This window comes from Dunckerocampus dactyliophorus, chromosome 2, assembly GCF_027744805.1.
Source record: "Dunckerocampus dactyliophorus isolate RoL2022-P2 chromosome 2, RoL_Ddac_1.1, whole genome shotgun sequence".
NCBI lineage: Eukaryota > Metazoa > Chordata > Actinopteri > Syngnathiformes > Syngnathidae > Dunckerocampus > Dunckerocampus dactyliophorus.
The window spans coordinates 2,094,939-2,117,539 of NC_072820.1; the positions used below are offsets into that span (position 1 = coordinate 2,094,939).

At 45.4% G+C, this 22,601-nt stretch overlaps 4 protein-coding genes across 10 annotated transcripts in view; 1 reads left to right on the forward strand and 3 right to left on the reverse strand.

Annotated features, from left to right (window-relative positions):
- Nucleotides 1-11,546, reverse strand: part of osbpl7 (oxysterol binding protein-like 7) — a 16,412-nt gene extending 4,866 nt beyond the window's left edge. Inside the window, exons 1-12 of one of the 3 annotated variants that reach the window (XM_054767117.1) lie at nucleotides 11,102-11,546; nucleotides 8,253-8,457; nucleotides 8,035-8,178; nucleotides 7,911-7,964; nucleotides 6,442-6,555; nucleotides 6,115-6,370; nucleotides 5,931-6,049; nucleotides 5,754-5,843; nucleotides 5,447-5,470; nucleotides 5,081-5,231; nucleotides 4,907-5,004; nucleotides 4,395-4,563 (exon numbers count right to left, since the gene is read on the reverse strand). In XM_054767117.1, the coding sequence (XP_054623092.1) occupies nucleotides 4,395-4,563; nucleotides 4,907-5,004; nucleotides 5,081-5,231; nucleotides 5,447-5,470; nucleotides 5,754-5,843; nucleotides 5,931-6,049; nucleotides 6,115-6,370; nucleotides 6,442-6,555; nucleotides 7,911-7,964; nucleotides 8,035-8,178; nucleotides 8,253-8,441 (1,408 nt within the window). In that variant the 5' untranslated portion in view covers nucleotides 8,442-8,457; nucleotides 11,102-11,546. The remainder of the gene's footprint in view (nucleotides 1-4,394; nucleotides 4,564-4,906; nucleotides 5,005-5,080; nucleotides 5,232-5,446; nucleotides 5,471-5,753; nucleotides 5,844-5,930; nucleotides 6,050-6,114; nucleotides 6,371-6,441; nucleotides 6,556-7,910; nucleotides 7,965-8,034; nucleotides 8,179-8,252; nucleotides 8,458-11,101) is intronic. The other 2 variants (XM_054767119.1, XM_054767118.1) reach the window with 2 other exon arrangements.
- Nucleotides 11,547-13,919: 2,373 nt separating this feature from the next.
- On the reverse strand, nucleotides 13,920-15,428 carry mrpl10 (mitochondrial ribosomal protein L10). Of its 4 annotated transcripts, none has more exons than XM_054767687.1 (6): nucleotides 15,368-15,428; nucleotides 15,009-15,175; nucleotides 14,688-14,852; nucleotides 14,480-14,624; nucleotides 14,168-14,400; nucleotides 13,920-14,029 (listed from the first exon to the last, which is right to left on the reverse strand). In XM_054767687.1, the coding sequence occupies exons 1-5, from the start codon at nucleotides 15,405-15,407 to the stop codon at nucleotides 14,192-14,194; spliced, it is 726 nt and encodes a 241-aa protein (XP_054623662.1). In that variant the 5' UTR covers nucleotides 15,408-15,428; the 3' UTR covers nucleotides 13,920-14,029; nucleotides 14,168-14,191. The 4 variants fall into 4 exon arrangements, with proteins under 4 accessions (XP_054623662.1, XP_054623661.1, XP_054623663.1 ...); XM_054767686.1 differs by having other exon boundaries at nucleotides 14,154-14,400; XM_054767688.1 differs by having other exon boundaries at nucleotides 13,920-14,388.
- A 233-nt stretch (nucleotides 15,429-15,661) lies between these two features.
- Nucleotides 15,662-18,457, forward strand: pnpo (pyridoxamine 5'-phosphate oxidase). The gene is made up of 7 exons (XM_054769368.1): nucleotides 15,662-16,045; nucleotides 16,215-16,339; nucleotides 16,421-16,520; nucleotides 16,596-16,649; nucleotides 16,710-16,838; nucleotides 16,909-16,979; nucleotides 17,066-18,457. Exons 1-7 carry the CDS (start codon nucleotides 15,863-15,865, stop codon nucleotides 17,226-17,228), a joined length of 825 nt encoding a protein of 274 aa, XP_054625343.1. The 5' UTR covers nucleotides 15,662-15,862; the 3' UTR covers nucleotides 17,229-18,457.
- On the reverse strand, nucleotides 17,553-22,541 carry prr15lb (proline rich 15 like b). 2 transcript variants are annotated; one of them, XM_054769370.1, is made up of 3 exons: nucleotides 22,427-22,541; nucleotides 21,653-21,920; nucleotides 17,553-20,179 (listed from the first exon to the last, which is right to left on the reverse strand). In XM_054769370.1, the coding sequence occupies exon 3, from the start codon at nucleotides 20,152-20,154 to the stop codon at nucleotides 19,825-19,827; it is 330 nt and encodes a 109-aa protein (XP_054625345.1). In that variant the 5' UTR covers nucleotides 20,155-20,179; nucleotides 21,653-21,920; nucleotides 22,427-22,541; the 3' UTR covers nucleotides 17,553-19,824. The 2 variants fall into 2 exon arrangements, with proteins under 2 accessions (XP_054625345.1, XP_054625344.1); XM_054769369.1 differs by lacking the exon at nucleotides 22,427-22,541 and having other exon boundaries at nucleotides 21,653-22,026.
- Between the last annotated feature and the right edge of the window lie 60 nt (nucleotides 22,542-22,601).

Sequence of the window (22,601 nt, forward strand, 5' to 3'; positions counted from 1 at the left end):
TGTCATTCCGTTGTATTATTATTTGTTTGCCGGAAACGCTTACACGCTAATATGCACGCAAAAGCACGCTATTTTACACAAGCTGATCAAAAGGAGTGTAAAACAGTATCATTTTGCATGTATATTAGCGTGTAAGCGTCGATTTGTGTCGATTTTCCTTGATCCTGTGACAACTTGAAAAGCACTCAGAGAGTCCAGACCTCCGCCAAGCGCCATAGTTCCCCCATATTGTGATTTACACCATAAATATTAGTCTTAAGTTTATTTTATCTACATATTTAGGTTGCTAATGTTTGCAAGCTAGCGGTGCTAACATGTTAATGTTAGCATGCTAACACATAGCATAATAGTGTTAAGTGTTTATATATGTGTCTAGCTATGAAAAGGGCTAAAAATGCTACTATTCTAATGTTGGCATGCTGGCAATGCTAATGTGCTAACGTTAACGTGCTAACACCTAGCATGATAGGCCTAAGTCTATATACAAGTGTCTACCTATAAAAATGTCTAAAAATGCTACTGTGCTAATGTCAACATGCTAGCAATGCTAACATTAGCGTGCTAACACCTAGCATGATAGCGCAATGTAAGGCTAAATGTCCCAAATGAGTTGATAATTTTGACTTTGGAACGGTCTGAATCGGTTGAGAAATGTGGAAGTATTTAGAAGTCTTTAGATTAAAGGCATTTTGCATTCTGAAAAATGGGAGTGACAAAAAAAGTGGGAATTCTTAGTATGTGGAAAATGGCACAAATGTCCTTAATCAGTTGAATGCTTTGATGTTGGAACGGTCTGAATGGGTTGAGAAATGTGGAAGTAGTTACAACTCTTTAGATCAAAGGCATTTTGCGTTGTGGAAGAAAAAAATTAGGGAATTTTTGTGCTGTGGTTAATAGCACGAATGTCCTGACTTTGTTGAATGAGTTGACGTTGGAATGATGAGAAACATGGGGTGAATCAATGAGAAACAATGAGGTGAATCGGTTGAGAAAGTGGCATTAGTTGCAGGTAATTCGTTTTAGGTAAAAGGGTGAATTTTAGGAACATTTTGAATTTTGGATCACCCCCAAAATTTAATCAGTTCTTCCATATCCCATTTTCAACAATTCCAGAAAATTTCATCCAAACTTTTCAAGTTATTTTGAACACAAACAGACACTGGCAAAAACGTAAGTTCTATTCGCCATCCATCCATCTTCTACTGCTTATCCAAGATCGGGTCGCAGGGGCAGTAGCCCAAGCAGGGAGGCCCAGATTTTCCTCTCCCCGGCCACTTTGTCCAGCTCCTCCCAGCAGCTTCCGAGGCGTTCCCAGGCCAGTTAGGAGACATAGTCTCTCCAACGTGTCCTGGGTCTTCCCTGAGGCCTTCTGCCGGTCGGACTTGCCCTGAACACCTCCCCAGGGAGGCGTCCGGGAGGCATCCTGACCAGATGCCCAAGCCACCTCATCTGGCTCCTCTCAATGCGGAGGAGTAGCAGTTCTACTCCGAGTCTCTCCCGGATGACAGTGTTTCTCACTTTATCTCTAAGGAAGAGCCCAACCACCCTACGGAGAAAACTCATTTCTGCCACTTGTACCCGCGATCTTGTCCTTTCGGTCACTACCCAAAGCTCATGACCATAGGTGAGGGTAGGAACGTAGATTGACCGGTAAATTGAGAGCTTTGCCTTTTGGCTTAGCTCTCTCTTCACCACAATAGACCGATGTAGAGTCCGCATCACTGCAGACGCCGCACCAATTTGCTTGTCGATCTCGCGTTCCATCCTTCCCTTACTCGTGAACAAGACAGCGAAGCACCTAAACTCTTCCACTTGGGGCAGGATCTCATTCCCAACCCGGAGATGGCACTCCATCCTTTTCCGGGCGAGAACCATGGACTTGGAGGTGCTGATTCTCATCCCGGGCCCTTCACACTCGGCTGCGAACCGATCCAGTGAAAGTTGAAGTTTATGGCTCGATGAAGCCAGCAGGACCACATCATCTGCAAAAAGCAGAGACTCAATCCTGCAGCCACCAAACCGGAACCCTTCAACGCCCTGGCTGCGCCTACAAATTCTGTCCATAAAAATAATAAACAGAGTTGGTGACAAAGGGCAGCCCTGGCGGAGTCCAACCCTCACTGGAAACGGCTCCGACTTATTGCCGGCAATGCGAACCAAACTCTGACACCGGTCATACAGGGAACAAACAGCCTGAATTAGCTGGTCCGATTCCCCATACTCCCGGAGTACTTCCCACAGAATTCCTCGAGGAACATGGTCGAACGCGTTCTCCAAGTCCACAAAACACATGCAGACTGGTTGGGCAAACGTCCATGCACCCTCAAGGACCCTGCTGAGAGTGTAGAGCTGGTCCACAGTTCCATGACCAGTACAAAAACCACACTGCTCCTCCTGAATCCGAGATTCAACTATCTGGCGGAGCCTCCTCTCCAGAACCCCTGAATAGACCTTAACTGAGTGTGATGTCCACGCGATGTTGCAGAGTCTTGTCAACCAAGACACGCCTACAGCATCCATGGCCTTAAGGAACTCCGGGCGGATCTCATCCAACCCCGGGTCCTGCCACCGAGGAGTTTTTTGACAACCTCAGCAACCTTGTTGCAACCCAGAGATAGGAGAGCCCACTATGGAGTCCCCAGGCTCTGCTTCCTCATAGGAAGACGTGTCGGTGGGATTGAGGAGGTCTTCGAAGTATTCTTTCCACCGATCTACAACATCCCGAGTCAAGGTCAGCAGCACACCATCCCCACCATACACGGTGTTGACTGTGCACTGCTTCTCCCGAGATGCCGAATGGTGGTCCAGAATCTCTTCGAAGCCGTCCTGAAGTTGTTCTCCATGGCTTCTCCGAACTCCTCCCATGTCCGAGTTTTTGCCTTAGCCACTGCCAGAGCCGCAGACCGCTTGGCCTGCTGATACCTGTCAGCTGCTTCCGGAGTCCCATGAGCCAAAAAGGCCCAATAGAACTCCTTCTTCATCTTGACGGCATCCCTCACCACTGGTGTCCACCAACGGGTTCTGGAATTACCGCCACGACAGGAACCGACCACCTTACGACCACAGCTCCGATCAGCTGCCTCGACAATGGAGGCACGGAACATGGCCCATTCAGACTCAATATCTGCCCCCTCCTTCGGAACATGGTCAAACCTCTCCCGGAGGTGGGAGTTGAAACTCCTTCTGACAGGGGACTCTGCCAGTCGTTCGCAGCCGACCTTCACAATACGTTTGGGCCTGCCAGGTTTGACCGGCATCCTCCCCCACCATCGGAGCCAACTTACCACCAAGTGGTGATCAGTTGACATCTCCGCCCCTCTCTTCACCCAAGTGTCCAAAACATATGGCCCAAGTCCAATGATATGACCACAAAGTCAATCATGGAAGTGCGGCCTAGGGTGTCCTGGTGCCAAGTGCACATGTGGACACCCTTATGCTTGAACATAGTGTTTGTTATGGACAATCTGTGACGCGCACAAAAGTCCAACAACAAAGCACCGCTCAGGTTCAGATCGTGGGGGGCCTTTCCCCCCTATCACGCCTCTCCAGGTCTCACTGTCGCTGCCAACGTGAGCGTTGAAGTCCCCCAGTAGGACAAGGGAATCTCCTGAGGGAGCACTCTCCTGTACTTCCGCTAGAGACAACAAAAAGGGTAGGGAATTCTGAACTGCTGTTTGGCGCATAAGCACAAACAACAGTCAGGGCCCGTCACCCCACTCAAAGGCGGAGGGAAACTACCCTCTCGTTCACCGGGTTAAACTCCAACAAACAGGCAACAAGCCGGGGCGAAACAAGAATTGCCATCCCCTCTTGAGAGGACTGGCTCTAGTGCCCTTGCTGTGCGTTGAGGTGAGTCCAACTATATCTAGCCGGAACTTCTCAACCTCGTGCACCAGTTCAGGCTCTTTCCCTACCAGAGAGGTGATATTCCATGTCCCAAAAGCTAGTTTCTGTAGCCGAGGATCAGACCGCCAAGGTCCCCGCCTTCGGCTGCCACCAGCTCACTCTGCACCCGACCCCTTTGGCCCCTCCCATGAGTGGTGAGCTCATTGGAGGGGGGATCCATGTCGTCTCTTTGGGCTGTGCCCGGCCGGGCCCCATGGGCATAGGCCCGGCCACAAGACGCTCGCCATCGTGCCCTTCCTCCGGGCCTGTCTCCAGAGGAGGGCCCCGGTGACCCGCGTCCGGGCAAGGGAAAACGTGGTCCAATGTTTTTTATCATCATAGAGGTCTATTGAGCTGCTCTTTGTCTGGTCCCTCACCTAGGACCTGTTTGTCATGGGTGACTCTACCAGGGGCATAAAACCCCCCGACAACTTAGCTCCGAGGATCATCAGGACACGCAAACTCCTCCACCACGATAAGGTGGTCTATTCTATTCTATTCACACACACCGTGTCCTTCCTCAGGCTCCGAGTTGGATGTGCTTCCATCACTCAGTCCAGATTCATCTGACACCTCAGAGGAGCTCCCAAACAGGATGTCGTCACTGGCGTCAAAATACTCGGCAGCCGACTCGGCTACTGAGGCGGGCCTGTGGGATGGACACCTCCCTACCGCCACCTAGAGGAGGAAGGAGAGAATGTGGAGATAGCGATAACTTTGTGGAAGAATTCCAGCATCACATTAGCAGCACCGCATGTTAGCAGTGCATTAGCATCACATGTTATCACATGACAGCATCACATGTTAGCATCATGGTAGCATCACAACAGCACAAATGGTAGCACTGCATTAGCGTCACCTACTACTGTCGCATTTGCATCACGTTATCATCACCTTTAGGAGCGTCTCATGTGAGCGTCGCATTAATGTCACATTAACATTACCTGTTAGCGTCGCATGTTAGCATTGCATGTTAGCATCGCATGTTAGCATTGTATGGATTCCAGAAGATGTGTAGCACCTCATGGGCGTGGTGGACGTTGTTGTTCTCCCAGACCTCATGCAGCTTGAGACTCTCTTGGCACAGGGTGTGGTGGACAGACTGGAGAGAGGTCAGGACTGAAAGGAGAAGACCAGACCTTGATTGTCCCCGTCTTAAGGACGGCTCCAAGTCCTCACAAAACTACTGCGCGACCTCGTAGCGACACGGCGCAGATGTCCTGCCGGATCTTCTTGCCCTCGGCCGAAGTGGATGTGGGTGGGGCCAGCTGCGAGTAGACGTAGTCGGGGATGGAGGGGACGGAGGCGCCAAAGTGGGACGAATTGCTCAGAGGGCTGGAGGACAACTGTGAGGGGACAAGGACATCAGTCCAGCAAAACCACAAAGAGCCAAACACCAAACACTACTCGTACACCACAACACCCTTAAAGGCTAACGCTGTTTGCCACCCTATTTGAGGTGGAAGGGTACCTAAAGGGGCGGGGCTAAACAGTGCAGCGTGCTGATTGGTGAAGAGAGAACGATCACAACACAACACACGACTCCACGCTAAAGGCTCACCGACATAGTCATCCTGCGAACAGGCTTTTCAACAAAGACACGCACCGTTAGCCTCCAAATGCTACACTCAGTGTATACAATACACACAGTTAGCTTCCAAATGCTACACTCAGTGTATACAATACACACAGTTAGCTTCCAAATGACTGCGTCTCAAAGCAAATGGCTGTGACCTGTGGGGTTCCCTAGGGGTCAATCCTGGGACCCCTATTGTTCAAAGATTTGTTTTGAATTCAGGTTTTTTCCTTGCCTGTCCCAGCACTCGCGTCCATGCAGTGTCAAGTGACAGCATCATGTGACCTCTTACCATCCCCAGCGCTTCCACTCGGGACAGGGTACGAGCGTGACCCCACACCCTTCCTGACTTTTGCTTCCTTGGCTTCTCCAGTGAAAGGTTCTGGGAACAAGACAGATGACACGATCACGTGACCATGACTCCAACAGTGGCCGTGGGGAGATGAAGCTCCGCCCCCTGTAGTGACACCTGGACGCTGATGATGCGCTGGAGCTCCCCGTTGGTGAATGCTTGCCCCGCCTCCAGCAGCTGCAGCCTCTGGATGAGCCGGTTGAGTTCTGAAAGGTCCAAATGGCAGCGGTTGAGCTCTGGAAGAAAGAAATGATTGAATTGTAATTGAAACGCAGCTGAATGTAAAGCATGAAGAACATACCTGGCGCACAGGTGTCAGGCGGGTGACTCTGCTGCAGCCACGCCGACACCTTGTTGTTGGCGGAGGGCGGGGCTGCAGAGGCCACGCCCGCAGAGCTCTGCACGGGCAGGAGGAGGAGCTCGTTGGGCTGGCTGCCGTCAGCCGACACGGTCGTCACCGGATGTCCGTTAAGGAGGACGGCCGCCTCGCTCTTCCTGTACGAGCGATGAGCTCGCAGTTTGGTCACCCAAATGTAGAAGAGCTCGTGGCTCTTTGCCTGCACGGGAAGCACTGACTTTCAACATCACGCACACCTTTGCTTTTCAAGAGGAGCAACGCGACCTTCACCTTCATGTGGTACAGAATGTCCCCCGCGTCCAAGTCAATACGGTTGGACTTCTTGTTAATGGACATGACAGCATTGCTAATGTCCAGAGAACCCTGCACCCTTCCTATGGATACCTGTTAGCATCACATGTTAGCACCATCTGTTAGCATCACATGTTAGCACCATCTGTTGGCATCACATTAGCATACATGTTAGCATCGTATTGGCATTGCATGTTAGCATTATGTTAGTGTCGCCTGTCGCCTGTGTCGCCACAATAGCATCACACCGCTCACTTTTTAGCATCACGTTTGTTTCACCAGCTAGCGTCACACTGGAGCTGCATGTTAACATCGCATGTTAAGATTGCCGGTTAAAATTTCACGTTAGCGTCACCGGTTAGCATCATTGACATTGTACGTTAGCGTCACATTGGCATCGCACGTTAGGATCACCTGTTAGCATAGCCTGTTAGCATCGCATTGGAGTTGCGTGTTAGTGTCACCTGTTATTTTCACCTGCTAGCATCACATTGGGTTGCCATGTTAGCATCATATCTTATGATTGCATGTCAAAATCGTATGTTAGCATCACCTGTTAGCATCACATGTCAGTGTCACGTTGGCATTGAATGTTAGGATCACCTGTTAGCATCACATGTTTGTGTCACATTGGAGTTGTATGTTAGCACCACCTGTTTCACCTGCTAACATCACATTAGAGTCACATGTTAGCGTTGCATGTGAAAATCCCATGTTAGCGTCACTGTTAAAATTGCATGTTAGCACCACATGTTAAGATTGCATGTTAAAATCGCATGATAGCGTCGCCTCTTAGCATCATATTGGCATTGCAGGGTATTCGGGTCACATGTTAGCGTTGCCTGTTAGCATTGCATTGGAGTTGCATGTTAGTGTCACCTGTTATTTTCACCTGCTAGCAACACATTGGATTGCCATGTTAGCATCACATCTTAAGATTGCATGTCAAAATCGTATGTTAGCATCACCTGTTAGCATCATATTGGCATTGCATGTTAGCATCACATGTCAGTGTCACATTTGCATTGCATGTTAGGATCACCAGTTAGCATTGCATGGAGTCGCATGTTAGCGTTGCATGTGAAAATCACATGTTAGCGTCACATGTTAAGATTGCATTTAAAAATCATATGTTAGCATCACCCGTTGCATCATATTGGCATTGCATCTTGTTAGGGTCACATATTAGCATAGCCTGTCAGCATCGCATGTTAGCATCGCAAGTTAAGACTACATGTGAAAATCGCATATCACATTGGCATCGCATGTTAGGATCGCCTTTTAGCGTCACAATGAAGTCGCGTGTTAGCGTCGCATGTTAAAATCGCATGTTAGCGTCGCCTGTTAGTAAACCCAGTCAGCGTCACGTGTCACATGCTAGCATCAGATTAGCATCTCGTGTTAGCATTGTTCAGTGACGTTTGTGATGTGATAATAAAGTCACTTACATCGTGTTGGTTTCTGCAGTACCTCAAGATACCTCCCTCCAGGACAAAGTATCGCTGATGATGACAAAAACATTAATTTTTTGTACACCACCAAAAAAGGAGGTATTTGCTGTATTTGAGTCACCTTGTGCCATCCTTTAAGCGGCCACTTCCTCCTCTTGAGCAAATAACCTTCGCATATTCCAGGCGTGGTGACCTCCGGAGGATGTTCTCCTGCGGCGGTCACGTCTGCGTGGACGTCATCGATCACTTCCCAGTCTTTGGTCACCTGCGAGGAGGAAGAACTCTGTTGATTTTGCTGCCGGGGGCGACATTCCGAGGGTTGGAACGTGGCCGGGTGACCTGTCGGGAGTGCCGCGACGACAGCGTGCTGCTGCTGCGGGAGTGAGGCGCTTTGGTCCACGTGGGCGAGGACTTCTCCAGGCCGCTGGCCAGCGACTGGCTGCGATGGAGGGCGGAGCCATGGGAATTCATTTTCGGAGAGCGCCGCCGGTTAGCGCCTGACGCCTGCTGGGAGAGAGCCGCCGCCATGTACCCCGCCGGCCACCTGCAGGGCCCACAGTCGCGCGTGCGGAGAATTGTGTAACCATGACAACAAAGCACCCCGCGTGTCCAGCGGACGGGACACGTGCTGCTATTAGCGGCTCCAGCGTGTCCCGGAGGATTACTAACTCCGTCTTAATTGGTTTTCCAGGATCTTTTGAGCAACGTGTGGCGCTCCAACAAGAAACTACTCTGGCAAGCCTTCTGTTCCCACTGCACCGGTTTTTCCACCGAGGTCCAAAAACCGAAGCACGGGGAGGCCACTTTGATGCGGTGGTTGCTCACACTGCCCCCTAGCGCTTTGGTACAGAACTCCTCCTTTTACTTTCAATAATAAACGGGAACGCGCAGCACTTCCTGTTGTGATAAAAGACACGTCATCCTGCGTCCCTTCAGCTCCTTCGACAGGCGAACCATTTATTTCAACATTTCTCAAGCAAAATCCGGGGATTTTTGGTTACAAAAATGTTTATCCTTTTAGATTTTTTCTTTAAAAAATAATGCATGTATTTATTATTATATTATTATTATTATTATTATTATTTATGAATCAATCGCTAATTGTAATTACATGTGCTCACAATTCCATTCCCACTTAGATCTACAATTCTATCTGCCTTCAGGACGGGGGGGGGGGGGGGGACACAAAAAAACACAAAAAAACAAAATAACAATAATAATAATTCCCTTGTGTTTGTTTGTTTTTTTCTTCAAAAATGTATTTTTGGTTTTACAAAAAATGATATAAATAAAAAAAACCTCCAAAAATCATTTATCAATTGTAATTGCATGTGCTTATAATTCCCTTGTTGGTTTGTTTTTTCATCGAAAATTGTGGATTTTTGTTAAAAAAAAAAAAAAGTAAATAGCAAATTTTTAAAGAACATTTTTTTTAATCATTTATCAATTGTAAGGGGCGGGGCTAAACAGTGCAGCGTTATCAATTGTAATTACATGCACACTTCGTTTTTTGGAAAGAAAAAAATACTAATCCAATTATTTTTGTAAATAAAGAAATACATTTAGAAGGAAAGGACTTATTTATTTACAACCAACCGCTAATTCCAATCAAATGTGCTTAGAATTTATTCCATTTATGACAAATATCAGCATTCCTCAGCTGCGCATGTGTTTCTTAGGGTTTTAGAAAAGTACGGTGGACTTGCGGACGCATTTGTGGGCTTGCAAAAACAAAAACAACGCAACAAAAACAATACTAATACATTTTCAAAGACAAAAATAAACAGTCTATATATGTCTTTTTCTTCACAAAGTTATTGATTTATAATCAGTCGCTGATTTTAATTATTACTAAAAATGTATTGTAATTCCGAAATAAGAGATTTATTTTTTCAATTTATAAAATACAGTGGCTCCCGCACATTGGTGAAAAATAATAATAATAATAATAATAATAATGAAATAATAAGAATTTCATAAATTGTAACTCTAAATAATTCAATCATTTTAAATTTGCAGATTATTATTATTATTTTTTCCTCCGAAAATAGTTTCTCCGCAATGAGAACACCCATTTCATTCACCCAAAGTGGCTAAAAATAATTTATATGTCGAAAATATACCAAGATTTTTTTTAACATGTTTTTTTCCTGCAGCGTCGAGATTTCGCACTTTGTTCAGCGGCCCTTGAAGGCACCACAGTCGCTGCGAGACGCAGACGTTTTCTTTGAGAGTCAATCCCGCCTCGAAACGCAAGCCGCCTTCCCCCGATCACCGGGCTGCCGGCCACACCGTGACCCCCAGCCCACGTGTCCGTCGTTGGCGGTGAGCAGATGTACGTGTTGTACGACAGTTGGGAGTGAGCAACGGCAACTGACGAGAGAAGGGGAGGATTCTGGAGCTGGGTCTAATCTAAAAGCAACGACAGTCACTTTTATTGCAAGCGCTGATCCGAAAATCAAGGAAGAACGTCAACGTCACGCCAGCCGGAGGGTTCGGAGGGGGAGGAGCGAGCCGTGTGTCAAAAATAAGACATTTTTCCACGCGGATTTTCGCCATTTCCTGCTACGAATGGATCACCTTCACACATCTTTTTATTCATTGCCGCGTTTGTGGGAAAACCTCTCTCGCTAATCAGTCGGGGCTGAGTGAGAGGATCTTATCTAAAGCCTTTAAGATCCCCGCCCCCCCCAAAACAAAACAAACTACCTTTAATACACAAAAAGCTGTCATTTCTGGACGCACACTGTGGATGTTTCACTGTTTCATGGCCTGATTAAGACGGAGTAATTGTTGCTCCCCGGCCTCGTTAGTCTTCTTTAAATGACAGGACAGCAAAAATAAGAAATTGGCATTTCAAATGGAAGCTAACAAAGTATTTCACGTATTTCAAGGACACAGGAGCTGGAATGCAGTGAAGAATTCATGATGGCAAATCATTTAGCCACGCAGAAAACGTTCCCTTAAACCGTACAGACAGGATGTAGTCTAACTTTGCAATCATTGTAGAATTGTTTTAAAATAAAAGTAGATGTTTGGGGGTATTTTCAGGCTTCGCTGCATCTAAATTGTGCACATTTCATGCTTCTTGCTGACACGTTGTCCAAGCAATAAAATAAATGTAGAATATTCTGCATGCTTTTTATGATATGTGTGCATTCATTTCAAAACAACAACAATAGTCCTACCTGGATGGCACCTGCGTGGCTCATGGTCCTTGAGGAGCCTCCAGAAGATCCACAAGCAGGACCAGAACCCTCAGCAGGTCAAGTCTGGTTCTTTTCTTGCAACCATAACCACGAGGCTCCAGGCGTGCGGGACCTGATCCGCTTTAGTGGATTTACCGCTGGTCTGCAAGGGACCAGGTGGACCCGAGAGGCTTCACTTCCAAGCGCTGTCACCGCAGGCTGGAAGCGACGGCAGCCGGAGGCCTTTGGAGTCCATCAGAACGCACGGGAGCCGCGTTAAAAGCGTCCTTTCTTGTGAAAATAAGCAGGCAGTGACGGTGGCAGGTTGAAGACGACGACCCAGATTAACGCGGACTAATCCCAGGATTAGCGGGGTCAGGTGCTGTCCGCCGCTTGCTTGAGCCTCTACGCCACCTACAGGCCTTGCTGCGTCATTACAACAGACCGGAACCGGCCACTTCATTAGGTACACAAGACATTGCGATCCAATACAAATAAATCCGCCTTGAAAAAACAATATTGCTAACTTTACTATAGTTTTTATGATTGTACTTTTTCGGATGTTTTTATTGTTTCTAAAATTTCATGTAGCTCGGGGTTGTGCATGTTTTTTTAATGTATTATTATTTATTATATTTATAATTAAAATATATATATATATATGAATAAAAGAGAAAACTAAAAAAAACAGGAGAAATTGAAAAATTAGTAGTAATTTAAAATAAATATTACGAGAAAAAATTGAAATTTAATGGGGGAAAAGTCATAATTTAATGAGAAAAGAATTATGTCATTTTAGCAGCATAAAGCTGAAATATTATTTAAAAAATTAATGATATAAAAATATTATGAAAAACAATGAAAGTTATCATTTTAGGAGAATTAGGTTGCGGGAAAAGTTATAACATGATGAAAATAAGGTCAAAATATTACGGTAATAAAGCCAAAGAAAGAAAGGAATAAAGTCAAAAATAATGTCAATTTAGTAGCATGGAGTTGAAATATCAAAGAAAAAATGTTTTTGAAGTCGTAATATTATGAGAAACAAAAAAAAATAAAGTTGTCATTTGTGGAAAATTAGGTTGGGGGAAAAAATATTACAAGAAGAAATTTTACATGAAGAAAAGCTAAAATAGTTGGGAAATTAAAAAAAACAGCAGGAATTTAGCATGAATAAAATAAAAATATGAAGAAAAAAAATGGTATTCTAACAAGAAAAAAAGTCGCAATAAAAAAAATCGAATAAAATAATAAAGTCATTTTAGTAGCATAATCTGAGAGAATAGAATCATCTGAGATTTCGAGAATAAAGTCATAAATTTACGAGAATAAAGTGGTAAATGTATGAGAACGAAGTGTTAACTTGAGGTGTGACGGTGTCATACGTGTCAGAGGGGAAATAGAGCACAGCAGCAAACACAGCAGTTGAGCATTTAGCATTTAGATTAGCACGGCTAGCCCGCCCCCTCCACATGCCCAAGGCCAAAGGTCACATACGTCCCCCCTTTTCATAGCTGTCTCAGGCAATGCCTGGAACATAACGTGGGGGGTCTTATGTGACCTTTGGCCTTGGGCAGGTAATAGTACAACTTTTTGTCTTGTAAATTTAGGACTTTTTTTCTCGTACATTTACTACTTTACCCAAATAATTTACGACTTTAATCTTGTGAATTTTCGACTTTATTCTCGGAGTTTACGACTTTTTTTGTGGTAAACTTTATTTTCGTAAATTTGTGACTTTTTCTCGTAGATTTCCAACTTTTTTCTCGTACATTGAACACCTTGAACGTACATCTTGAAATCGCAGATTTAAAAAAGAAAAATGGCCCTAATACTCCGTCGTAACAGAGTTGGAATATTACCAAAAATAATACATTATGTAATATTAGGAGAAACACACAAAATAGTCATTTCTGGAAAATTTGGTTGCGACTTTATTTTTGTAGATTTACGACTTTTTTCTTGTAATATTACACGTATTTTCTCTTAATTCTCGACATCTCGGATTATTTTAATACTCGGTCGCAACAGGCATTGCCTGAGACAGCTATGAAAAGGGGGCTCTTATGTGACCTTTGGCCTTGGGCAAAGGTAATATTACAACTTTTTTCTCGTAAATGTATGACTTTTTTTGTCAGACATTTACAACTTCTTTCCTCATAAATTTGAGATTTTTTTTCAATTTGGCCCTAATACTGCATCGTAGCATAGAGTTGAAATATTAACCAAAAAAATGTTTTAAAAAAGAAGTTGTGATATGAAAAACACACAAAAAATGTAATTTCTGGAAAATTTGGTTGAGACGTTATTCTCGTAAACTTATGACTTTTTTGCTCGTACGTTTACGACTTTACTCTCGCTAATTTACGACTTCATTCTCAAAATTGCAGGTTTTTTTAATGTGGCCCTAATACTCCGTCATAGCATACAGCTGAAATATTCATTTTTTTTTTTTAAGTTGTAATGTTATGAGAAACCAACAAAAAGATGTTATATTAGGTTGGGGGAAAAGTTATATTATAGGAATATAAGAAGTCAAACAATATGGGAATAAAGTTGTAATATTACAAGAAGAAAATTTACAAAAAAGTTTAAATATTCAAAAAAATTTGGAAGGAAAAAAACTGGCTGTAATTTTACAAGAATAAAGCCAAAATATGAACACAGAAAGTAGCATTCTAGCAAGAAGAAAACCACAAAAAAATCTGGTAATATTGGAAGGAAAAATAATGTCATTTTAGTACCATAGAGCTTTTTTAAGTCGAACTATTAAGAGAAACAAAACAAAATTAGGTTATATGGGAATAAAGCCATAATATTACGAGAAGAAAATTTAAATATTTGGGGAAAAAAACAGCCAAAATATCCAAGTGGCAAAGTTGGATCCTTTCATTTGGCACGATGCGGCCCTCGCTGGAAGAAAGGTGGCTGAAAGGCAGAATTTATTCATTAGCTGGTGCAAAACAGAGCGTCGCAGCAAAAGCCTTTTAATGCCAACAAAGATGACATTACTGATGATCATGACAAGAACAACTGCACACTCCGCCCTCACCCCAAAAAATGCACCTAATAAGTGTCCATTCTGTCCCCTCACGTGGCTTCCTCTGTGTCCTGCTGCGTGACGTACTGCTGTAGCAGCGCCGCCAGGTGGGCGGGGTGTCGCTGCAGCAAGGAGGCGGTGTGGGACGTGAGCACGCTCAGCCCGCCCACCAGCTCGCCCTGGACCACGCTGACCGACGGCAGCTTGGAGTAGTGCGCCACGCCCTGCACGCTCAGCAAGGTGTCGTCTATGCACGCTCCTGCGGAGCGCATCGTGTTAGCAGTTTATCTGATTTGTCTTTCATACTGCAGGTGCGTCAGCTCTGCAAATAAACCCACCGAGTAGTACCATCTGTGGGATGACACGCAGCGTCGCCAGCAATTCCTTGGCCTTGGGTTCTTTGCTGACAAACAGCACGGTGGGCCCGATGAACAGAGGAGCCATGTTGCTGTACACGCTCTCCTTCACAAACGAGCACATCACCTGCGCGGGAAAATGGTAACGCATTGCGGCGCTCAAACCTGCAAAAATCACATCCGCCTTTACCTGGTTGGAGAAGAACTTGACGTGGATGTCATGTTTGTGCAATCTGTTCTTGAGCATGATCATGTCATTGGCGCTGCAGCCGTTGTTCTGGACCACAGCGACCATCTTATAGTCCTGGAAGACCTTCTCCAGGTTCCTCTTCAGCAGCCTCACAAAGGCGCTCTCCTGTTAGGACAGATAAACTATACATATTATATGGTTTCCAAGCAAAATATTTGAAAATATTGGGGGGGAATCCTCAGTAATTCACCCCGGATCCTACACATCTAATATAAAAGGCGGCGTTAAAAACAGAAGAGGATGGCGACGGGCGCCTGTTACCTCAACCACTCTGGTTGGAGCTGGGTAAGCGCCCGGAGGAGCAGGCGCTTTCGGGGGAATGTACTCTGTGACAGCCATCAGCTTCTGTTTGAGAAAGTGCATAGGTTTCCTGTGGCGGGTCACAGCTTTGGAGCCGTGTCGAACGCTCTGAGTCAGGGGGAGCCATCCTGGAAGACACCGAGGCAGTCACACGGCTGCTAGCTCAGAGCCAGCTCCAATTTAGCTTAGCGCTAGCTTCATTTAAGCACATTACATGCTAACTGTGACCACTGGTCAGCTGTTAACATTAACATCGACGCCAGACTCACCTTTACATTAATATTATATAAGATAAACGTGTAGTATTTGCTCCACATTACCTTGTTTAGGTAGTAATTTCACACACAAGGTCGCCGCCATCTTTGACAGGAAGTCAGCTTCCGGAAGTGACGGATGGCTACCTTCGAGACCATGCCGGTAAAATGAAAACTGTCCCGAACAGTTCTAACAAGCAAAGAATCGCAAGTGCAAGACTACTAAAAGCGGCTGAGCGGAGATAATATGCAATCTCACATTTTATTTGTATAATTTAAATTTCTACAAGGCTGCCTACGTTTTATTCACCTAGAAGTTTATTTGTACGCAATGTCATGAACGCACCACCGTAGTACGCTAGTATACATTGTAACACGGAAGTTACAACTTTCCATATTTTTTAATTGCTCCGGCACATACTTACATTTAAAATTTTAACAAGAGGTAATCTTAAAAGAAATATTTTTTTACTCAGTTTTTGTCAGTGGTTACCAAACTCATGTCATGTTTTTACGTAAGCTCGGTCGTGCGGTTACGTCAGTGGCGTTTCGACATGTAGCATGAGGAGCAGACTCTCATTGAGACACCTTGTTGGCTTTTTGGGTGGAAATCCCTCGCCTTTTGTCCGCCTGACTGCGTGCAAACGAAGCGTCCTTGCAGACTTCCTCAGCAGGAAGTCGACGTGTGACAGCGCAAGCATGGACCTCAGCGACATGAGGAAGAAATACAAGGGGGACGAGGAGGTGAGCTCTGCAGGAGTATGTAAATATGAAAATACAACAAATCGATGTACAGCCTTGACGACAGTCGTGCAGAATTAGTACATAGTACAGCACGTGCAAGGTGGTGAGACCTTCAAGGTGTGCATGCAGCTTTCTGTGCTGCATTCACTGGCCATTGTTGTGTTGTCAGTGTTTCGAGGAGAACCAGCTGGCGTCTCTGGACCCGATCAAGCAATTTGGAAGCTGGTTCGATGACGCCACCAAGTGTCCTGAGATTGGAGAGGCCAACGCCATGTGCATCGCCACGGCGACCAAGTGAGAAGCAGCACTGGCACCATGTCGGCCCACTTTGTGCTTTGCAGGTGTACCCAATATTTGTGTTTGTTGCCCGCGCAGAGACGGACGCCCGTCGGCCCGCATGGTTCTTCTCAAAGGCTACAACAATGACGGCTTCCGATTCTTCAGCAACTACGAGAGCCGTAAGGGACAGGAGCTGGTGAGTTCCGCTTCCTGCTGTGGTGTGAAAAGGATTATGAAGGTTCCACGAGCTCAGGTTGTTGTCCCTCCGCAGGAAAGCAACCCTCACGCATGCTTGGTCTTCTACTGGGAGCCTCTCAACAGACAGGTGAGACGTCCGGCTCTCGTCGTGGTTATCCGTCGCTGACGGACTTTGCGGTGCTTGTAGATCCGCATCGAGGGCGAGGTGGAGCGCATCCCCTACCAGAGCTCCTGCGAGTACTTCCACTCGCGGCCAAAGAGCAGCCAGATCGGCGCTGTGGTGAGCAGACAGAGCACGCCGGTTCCCAACAGAGATGTAAGAAGCAGCAGCTCTACTGGTAGTAGTACTGAAGGATTCGTGTTTTTATTACTTTTTGTCCTTTTAGTATCTGAGGGAGAAGAATGCAGAGCTAGAAGAGAAGTACAAGGACACACAAGTACCCATGCCAGACTACTGGTGAGTTTCACGACGCTCTAGCATGTTAGCAACCTGCCCGGAGCTCTAACGTTAATTAATGTGCCTTTCTTCTCTGTGTTCACTAGGGGGGGCTACGTGGTGAAGCCTCACCTGATGGAGTTCTGGCAGGGTCAGACCAACAGACTCCACGACCGAATCGTCTTCACCAGACTGGAGGCTGACGCCGAGCTGGGCGAGTACCAGCGCCGCGGCGAGGGTGGTTGGGTTTACCGGCGCCTGTCTCCGTAAAGGAGCGCCCTCTGCTGGTGGACACCCGCCCCCAAAAAAACCAACATATCCTGACCTCGCTTAGCATCAGTGGGTGCTTACTTTCATACTTGATTGTTGACATGTTATGGAAGTTGAGGTGTTGTAAGTGTTCTAATTGTATGTTGACGCTCTTGTTAATTTGTGTTGTGTCAATCTATCAGCAAGTATAGAATGTGTATGGATGAATATGAATGAATACATGAACATGTATTTAATGTATGTACTGAAATAGTTGTGATATTTCAAGCACAAATAACATTACTTTTTAGACATAAATATTTTAATCAGCTTCAGTTTCGATCATAAATACCTGATATTTGATTGATTTCACAATTTTAACCTGTAAGACTGAAGTTGATCAAAAGATATGACAAATATGATAGCTGAAGACGTCTTTGTCCCTTAATGGTAGCAATTCAAATATTTAGGTTACGTTGCGTAACAAATAAATGTGTTATGAAAAATGCACATTCAAGTTGTCAAATGGTCAGTGTTTCTTATGAGTTTTATTGGAATAAAAATGACAAAAAACCTCATCGGTTTTAGGGGGAAAAATGCCCCAAAAGGTAACTGGTATCAGTAGGCCTGTCACAATAATAAATTTCGCTGGTCGATAATTGTGCTACAAATTATCGGCGATAATCGATGTTATCGACATTTTTTTTAGACAATTTTTTTCATTATTGTCATGAGAGGTGTAATTCACATTTGAACCACTAGATGGTAATCCAGTTCAGTGTACCTGTGTGAGCCACATTAGCTTGGCAAAGAAGTTACATTAAGTGTACGTATGTTATGTTTAAAATGTATGCCATGTAACCATATTGAATGTTTGCATTTCTTTTGCAATGTAGCGGCCGACATTTTGCACTGTTTTGTTCATATTTGCCGACCAAACGCCTCAGTAAGAAAACTGTCCATGTCGGTCATCGGCATTCATGCGCTCACCTTGTTCATTTTGTTTGAAACCGAAATATTCCCACACCGGGGCTGTCGGCCGGGGCATTCGCCTCAGAAACCATCGCTTCTGTGCCTTCATTCATGTTGGCGGTTGCTGGCTCACAAAGCTAACTGCTAACCCTTTGTGTCCACTCACTAGTAGCCCCGCCTCCACAAAGACGCTGAATGAGGGGGCAGGAGGGCTCTCTCTCTCTCTCCATTCATTCCACTATTAAAAACGCACACAGACAGATGCAGAGTGAACCCTCTTGTCATCCAGCCTGGGTTTTTTTTAATCGTTTGATTTATCGATTATCATGACAGGCCTAGGTATCAGTATTAAAAAAAAAAAAAAGAATCAGAGTCAGTATTGAAACAAAATGGCAAAAAAACGTTATTGGTCTTGGAAAAATGCCAAAGAAAGTAATCCGTATCGGTACAAAAAATGTGAAACAGGTTGTTTGTATTGGGGAAAAAAATGGCGAAAAAGGTCATTGGTACCGGCATTGTGGAAAAAGTAAGCTAATTGGAATGAGTATTTTAAAAACAAAACAAAGGTTATCAGAATCTTTTTCTTCTTTCCAAAAGAAAATAATAACTATCAGTATTAAAAATATGTGAAAAATGTCATCGGTATAAAAAATTGCAAAAAATATGAATTGGTAACGGTAGTTTTAAAAAATGCTGGCTGTTGGTATAGAACAAAAAAGGTAATTGTATTGGAAAAAAATGCAAAAAAGGTACTTGATATCAGTATAAAAAAATGTGAAAACAGTTAACGGTATTGGAAAAAAAAAATGCCAACGAAAGTAATCGGTACAAAAAAATGTGAAAAAGTTGTTGGAACTGGGGAAAAAAAATGTCAAAAAAGGTCATCGGTAGTGTGGAGAAAAAAAGGTAATTGGAATCAGTATCAGGGGGAAAAAAGGTCGTCAGTGGAAAAAAAAAAGTGGCAAAAATGTATTCCAATAGGTACTTGATATCAGTATCTAAAAAATGCCAAAAAGGTTAACTGGGATCAGTATAAAAAAACAAAAAAAAATCGGTTTAAAAAAATCCCCCAAAAAGATAATTGGTATTGGTATGGAAAAAATGCCAAAAAAGTCATGGGTTTTGTTTCGAATCAAAAATTCTGGTATCGCCCATCACTGCGACGTGGTTGTGTGAGTGCACTTTGTGGCCAGAAGGTGGCAGTAGTGATGATGATGATGACACAGTAAGCATCGGGTGACGGTGTCTGTTTACCGTCGCCGTGGCAACAGAAGCAGCAACACATGCGGCTCGGATGGGGCGCGGGTGGCCTCGCAGTGTCAGTAAAAGCGTTGAAATGTGGAAAAAAATGTAAAAAGCGAGGCTGTTGTCCTTGTTGAGTGCATGAAAAAGAAAATCGAGTACAAGGCTTTCTTGTCTGATAGGAATGATTTTAGCATCATGTGATTTGATTCTGAAGGGACAACAATCAAAGACCTCCATTCCCATAAAGAAAACATGCCGTTTGTTTAGGTGTGATTGGCTGTGGCGCCGGCCCGGCACACAGCGGGACGTGTTGGTCCTGACCGCACGTTGCAGGCGGCTCACGTGCACGTTTTTACCCTTGAAAGCAGCTTCACACTGACGCGCCATCGCACAGGCCCTGCTACTTGTCAGTCGTCTTCTTGTGGTTCTGGTCGGCCAGGTTCTGCTCGGCAAACAGGTCCGGGTTCTCGGCCAGCGTGGCTCGGACCTTCTTCTTCTCCTTGAAGCGACCCGAGTGGGACACCTTGACGTGGCGCCCCTTAGTGGCCGACTTGTCCACAATCTTCTCCAGCCTGGCGCTGAACTGGCTGTCGGGCGCCTCGGGAGCGGGACCGCCACTCGATTGCTCTTTGGTGTTGCTGCCGTACTCGGGCGGGATCTCGTACAGGACCTTGGACTCGGACTTCTTCTTGCGGGAGAAGGTCAGCTTCCACCAGCTGGGATCAGCCATGATGGTGGCGAGAGGGGCAGGAGACCTGGGGTACACATACACAACATGACAACATCTCTTCATGTGGCGATGCGTTTCAAGGCCGACACGAGCGTAGGACTGACATGAAACCAGTGAAAGCGTCTTTATGATGCGTTGGAAGTCATCAACCACCAAAGACACAGCAGACAACAAGGAAAAGTCCTCCACTTGTCTCTTGTCCTCGCCACGTCTCACTGCTACGCGTGTATGGTGGGGGGGGGAGGGGACACCTGACACTCGGCGCTGATAAATGAATAAATGAACGAGCTTCTCTCCTCTTCTGTCTTGGTGCCATGTGACCCCCCCTATGATGTAGCAGCAACACTACACTGTTATATAACATCATGTTCCAACATGCTGACATACATGTGCAGCACCGTCTCCATGGCAACCACGCCCTTTCCGTCAGCATCAAAGTCAGTTCCAGATGACAAACAAACATCAAAGCTGCTCCGCTTGTCCTACGTCGCTCAGCTTTGCTACATTCATACTCTTGTTGTATGTCCACATTTTCACACTCTCACCTACTATGTGACACCCTGCAACATTTCACTACAGCACACAGTACCCCACATGCAGCTTCACTACGCTACACTACACTACTGTACTCTGCTTTGCTTTACTTGCCCTGCATTACTCAGCTTTACTCAGCTTTCCTCTAAGCTTGAACTCTACTATACTCTGCATTTCATTGTACTTGATGTCGTTCAACTTGCCAGGCAGTCTTTATGCTTTATGCTCCACCACAACTACCTGATCCATTTTTGCTGCGCTTTCCACTGCATTACACGACTACGTTCTACTCTAACACTCTCTTGCTATGTCGATATATCAAGATTTTCTCGGTGTGCACGAGCAGCTATGCAAATAGAGCGCACGTGCGCGCCCGTCAGAGTCTTATCAGTGGTGCGCACCTGCTCCGAGTGCTCGTACAAAGGTCGTCCATCATGTTTGATCTGCTGTGTTGACTCCCGTCGTGAAGGTGTTATACTTCCACGATGCGAGCCATGCCGCATCGCTGTCTTTCTCTTGCAACACAAATTGTTGACGCGTGTTGGCTGTTGGTCGCACCCGCATCCCGATACTGACTTTCCAGCCTGCGGCGAATAACTCTACAACGCATATTTCCTGCTGGCGTGTTGAACTCGGACGTGACCTTTGAGACGAGCGGGCCTGTTGACACAAAGGAGGGCCTCCGCTTTTAATAAGTTACCGTGTGCGCTTGTCACACATCACAAAAAGAACACCGCACACCTCTTTGCTAAATCGCTGACCACCTGACCGGACCGCCTCGGACTGGCACGCCGTTTGAGCTCGGGGGAGGGCCCGCTCGCCACCACTGATCCACTGCGCCCTCACATTCTCATGTCTGACCCCCACACACTTGATGTTTTTCTTTGTTTGCTGGACATTTTCAGCCAATGACTGGTTACCATGGTTACATGGACAACTATACATTGATAAATAGTTTTCTAACCTTGTTGGCAAAGAAGAATATTAGACTTGAGTCCGTGCAGTCATGATGAAAGCTTCTCTCCCTCCTCTCTGTCGTCTTCTTGTCAGGTGAGCAGCATCTCCGTCTTTCTGCCTCTGTCTCACCTTCTCATCACCCTGTAGCCTCCCTCACACACACACACACACACACACACACACACACCTTGATCCCGCCCAGCCGGGTGCAGGAGTGTGTGACGGTGACTCACTAAGTGGGACCGTCCTCCTTCCTCCCGTCCACGTTGAGATTCCTGACAAAAAGTTGACGTGAACTCAAGAGTACAGCAGCTTTCCAAACACCACATAAATTCCCTTTATCCGTGTCTCCACTCGCTCTAATGTGGAATTTGGACTGTGAATAAAGTCATCTTTGTGTTTGACTTGCCCTACTCTTGTTTCACAACTGTGATTGCTTTAAGCTGCACACACACACTCACAGAGGCCACATGAATGTTTTGCATAAGTCGTGTAAAGTCACGGGCGCTTACTTTGCAAGTTTGTATGACATTCAAATGGGCTGAAGTGAGAGTGAGACTAGCAAGAAGCCCATTCACCTGGCCTCACTTTGTATTCATTTATGAATTATTAAATAAAAGCAGTGGAGTATAGCCAACATTCCTGGCCGAGGGAGCAATCCTATCAGTTATTGTACATTAACAGAAGAAGCAAGCTGAAGGCAACTTGGATTGTAACCAACATCAATCAGCAAACTAGCTTCAAAATGGGCCGAACGTCGTAAACTTTATGATTATTGTACCTGTGTGTTGGGTGGGGACGTCTTCCTGCATAGTCAGGCGATAAAAAAACAAACCAATAAACTCCGTCAGAGTGGATGTACAGGTATATTTATAGTTGTAAGGTGGCGCAGACATGAATAAAAAGCTGATAAAAGCTCCAATAATTGCCTAACTAACCTGTTCGTCCATACCCTA

Bases quoted from the DNA above. Each gene is read 5' to 3' on its own strand.
- mrpl10 (XM_054767687.1), bottom strand. From the start codon at position 15,407: ATGGCGGCGACCTTGTGTGTGAAATTACTACCTAAACAAG. The intron at 14,853-15,008 runs GTAACAGGCGCC...CTGTCCTAACAG, and splicing joins CTCCAACCAGAGTGGTTGAG to GAGAGCGCCTTTGTGAGGCT. The intron at 14,625-14,687 runs GTAAAGGCGGAT...TTTCCCGCGCAG, and splicing joins TCAAGTTCTTCTCCAACCAG to GTGATGTGCTCGTTTGTGAA.
- pnpo (XM_054769368.1), top strand. From the start codon at position 15,863: ATGAGGAGCAGACTCTCATTGAGACACCTTGTTGGCTTTTTGGGTGGA. The intron at 16,340-16,420 runs GTGAGAAGCAGC...TTGCCCGCGCAG, and splicing joins TGCATCGCCACGGCGACCAA to AGACGGACGCCCGTCGGCCC. The intron at 16,521-16,595 runs GTGAGTTCCGCT...GTCCCTCCGCAG, and splicing joins GCCGTAAGGGACAGGAGCTG to GAAAGCAACCCTCACGCATG.
- prr15lb (XM_054769370.1), bottom strand. From the start codon at position 20,154: ATGGCTGATCCCAGCTGGTGGAAGCTGACCTTCTCCCGCAAGAAGAAG.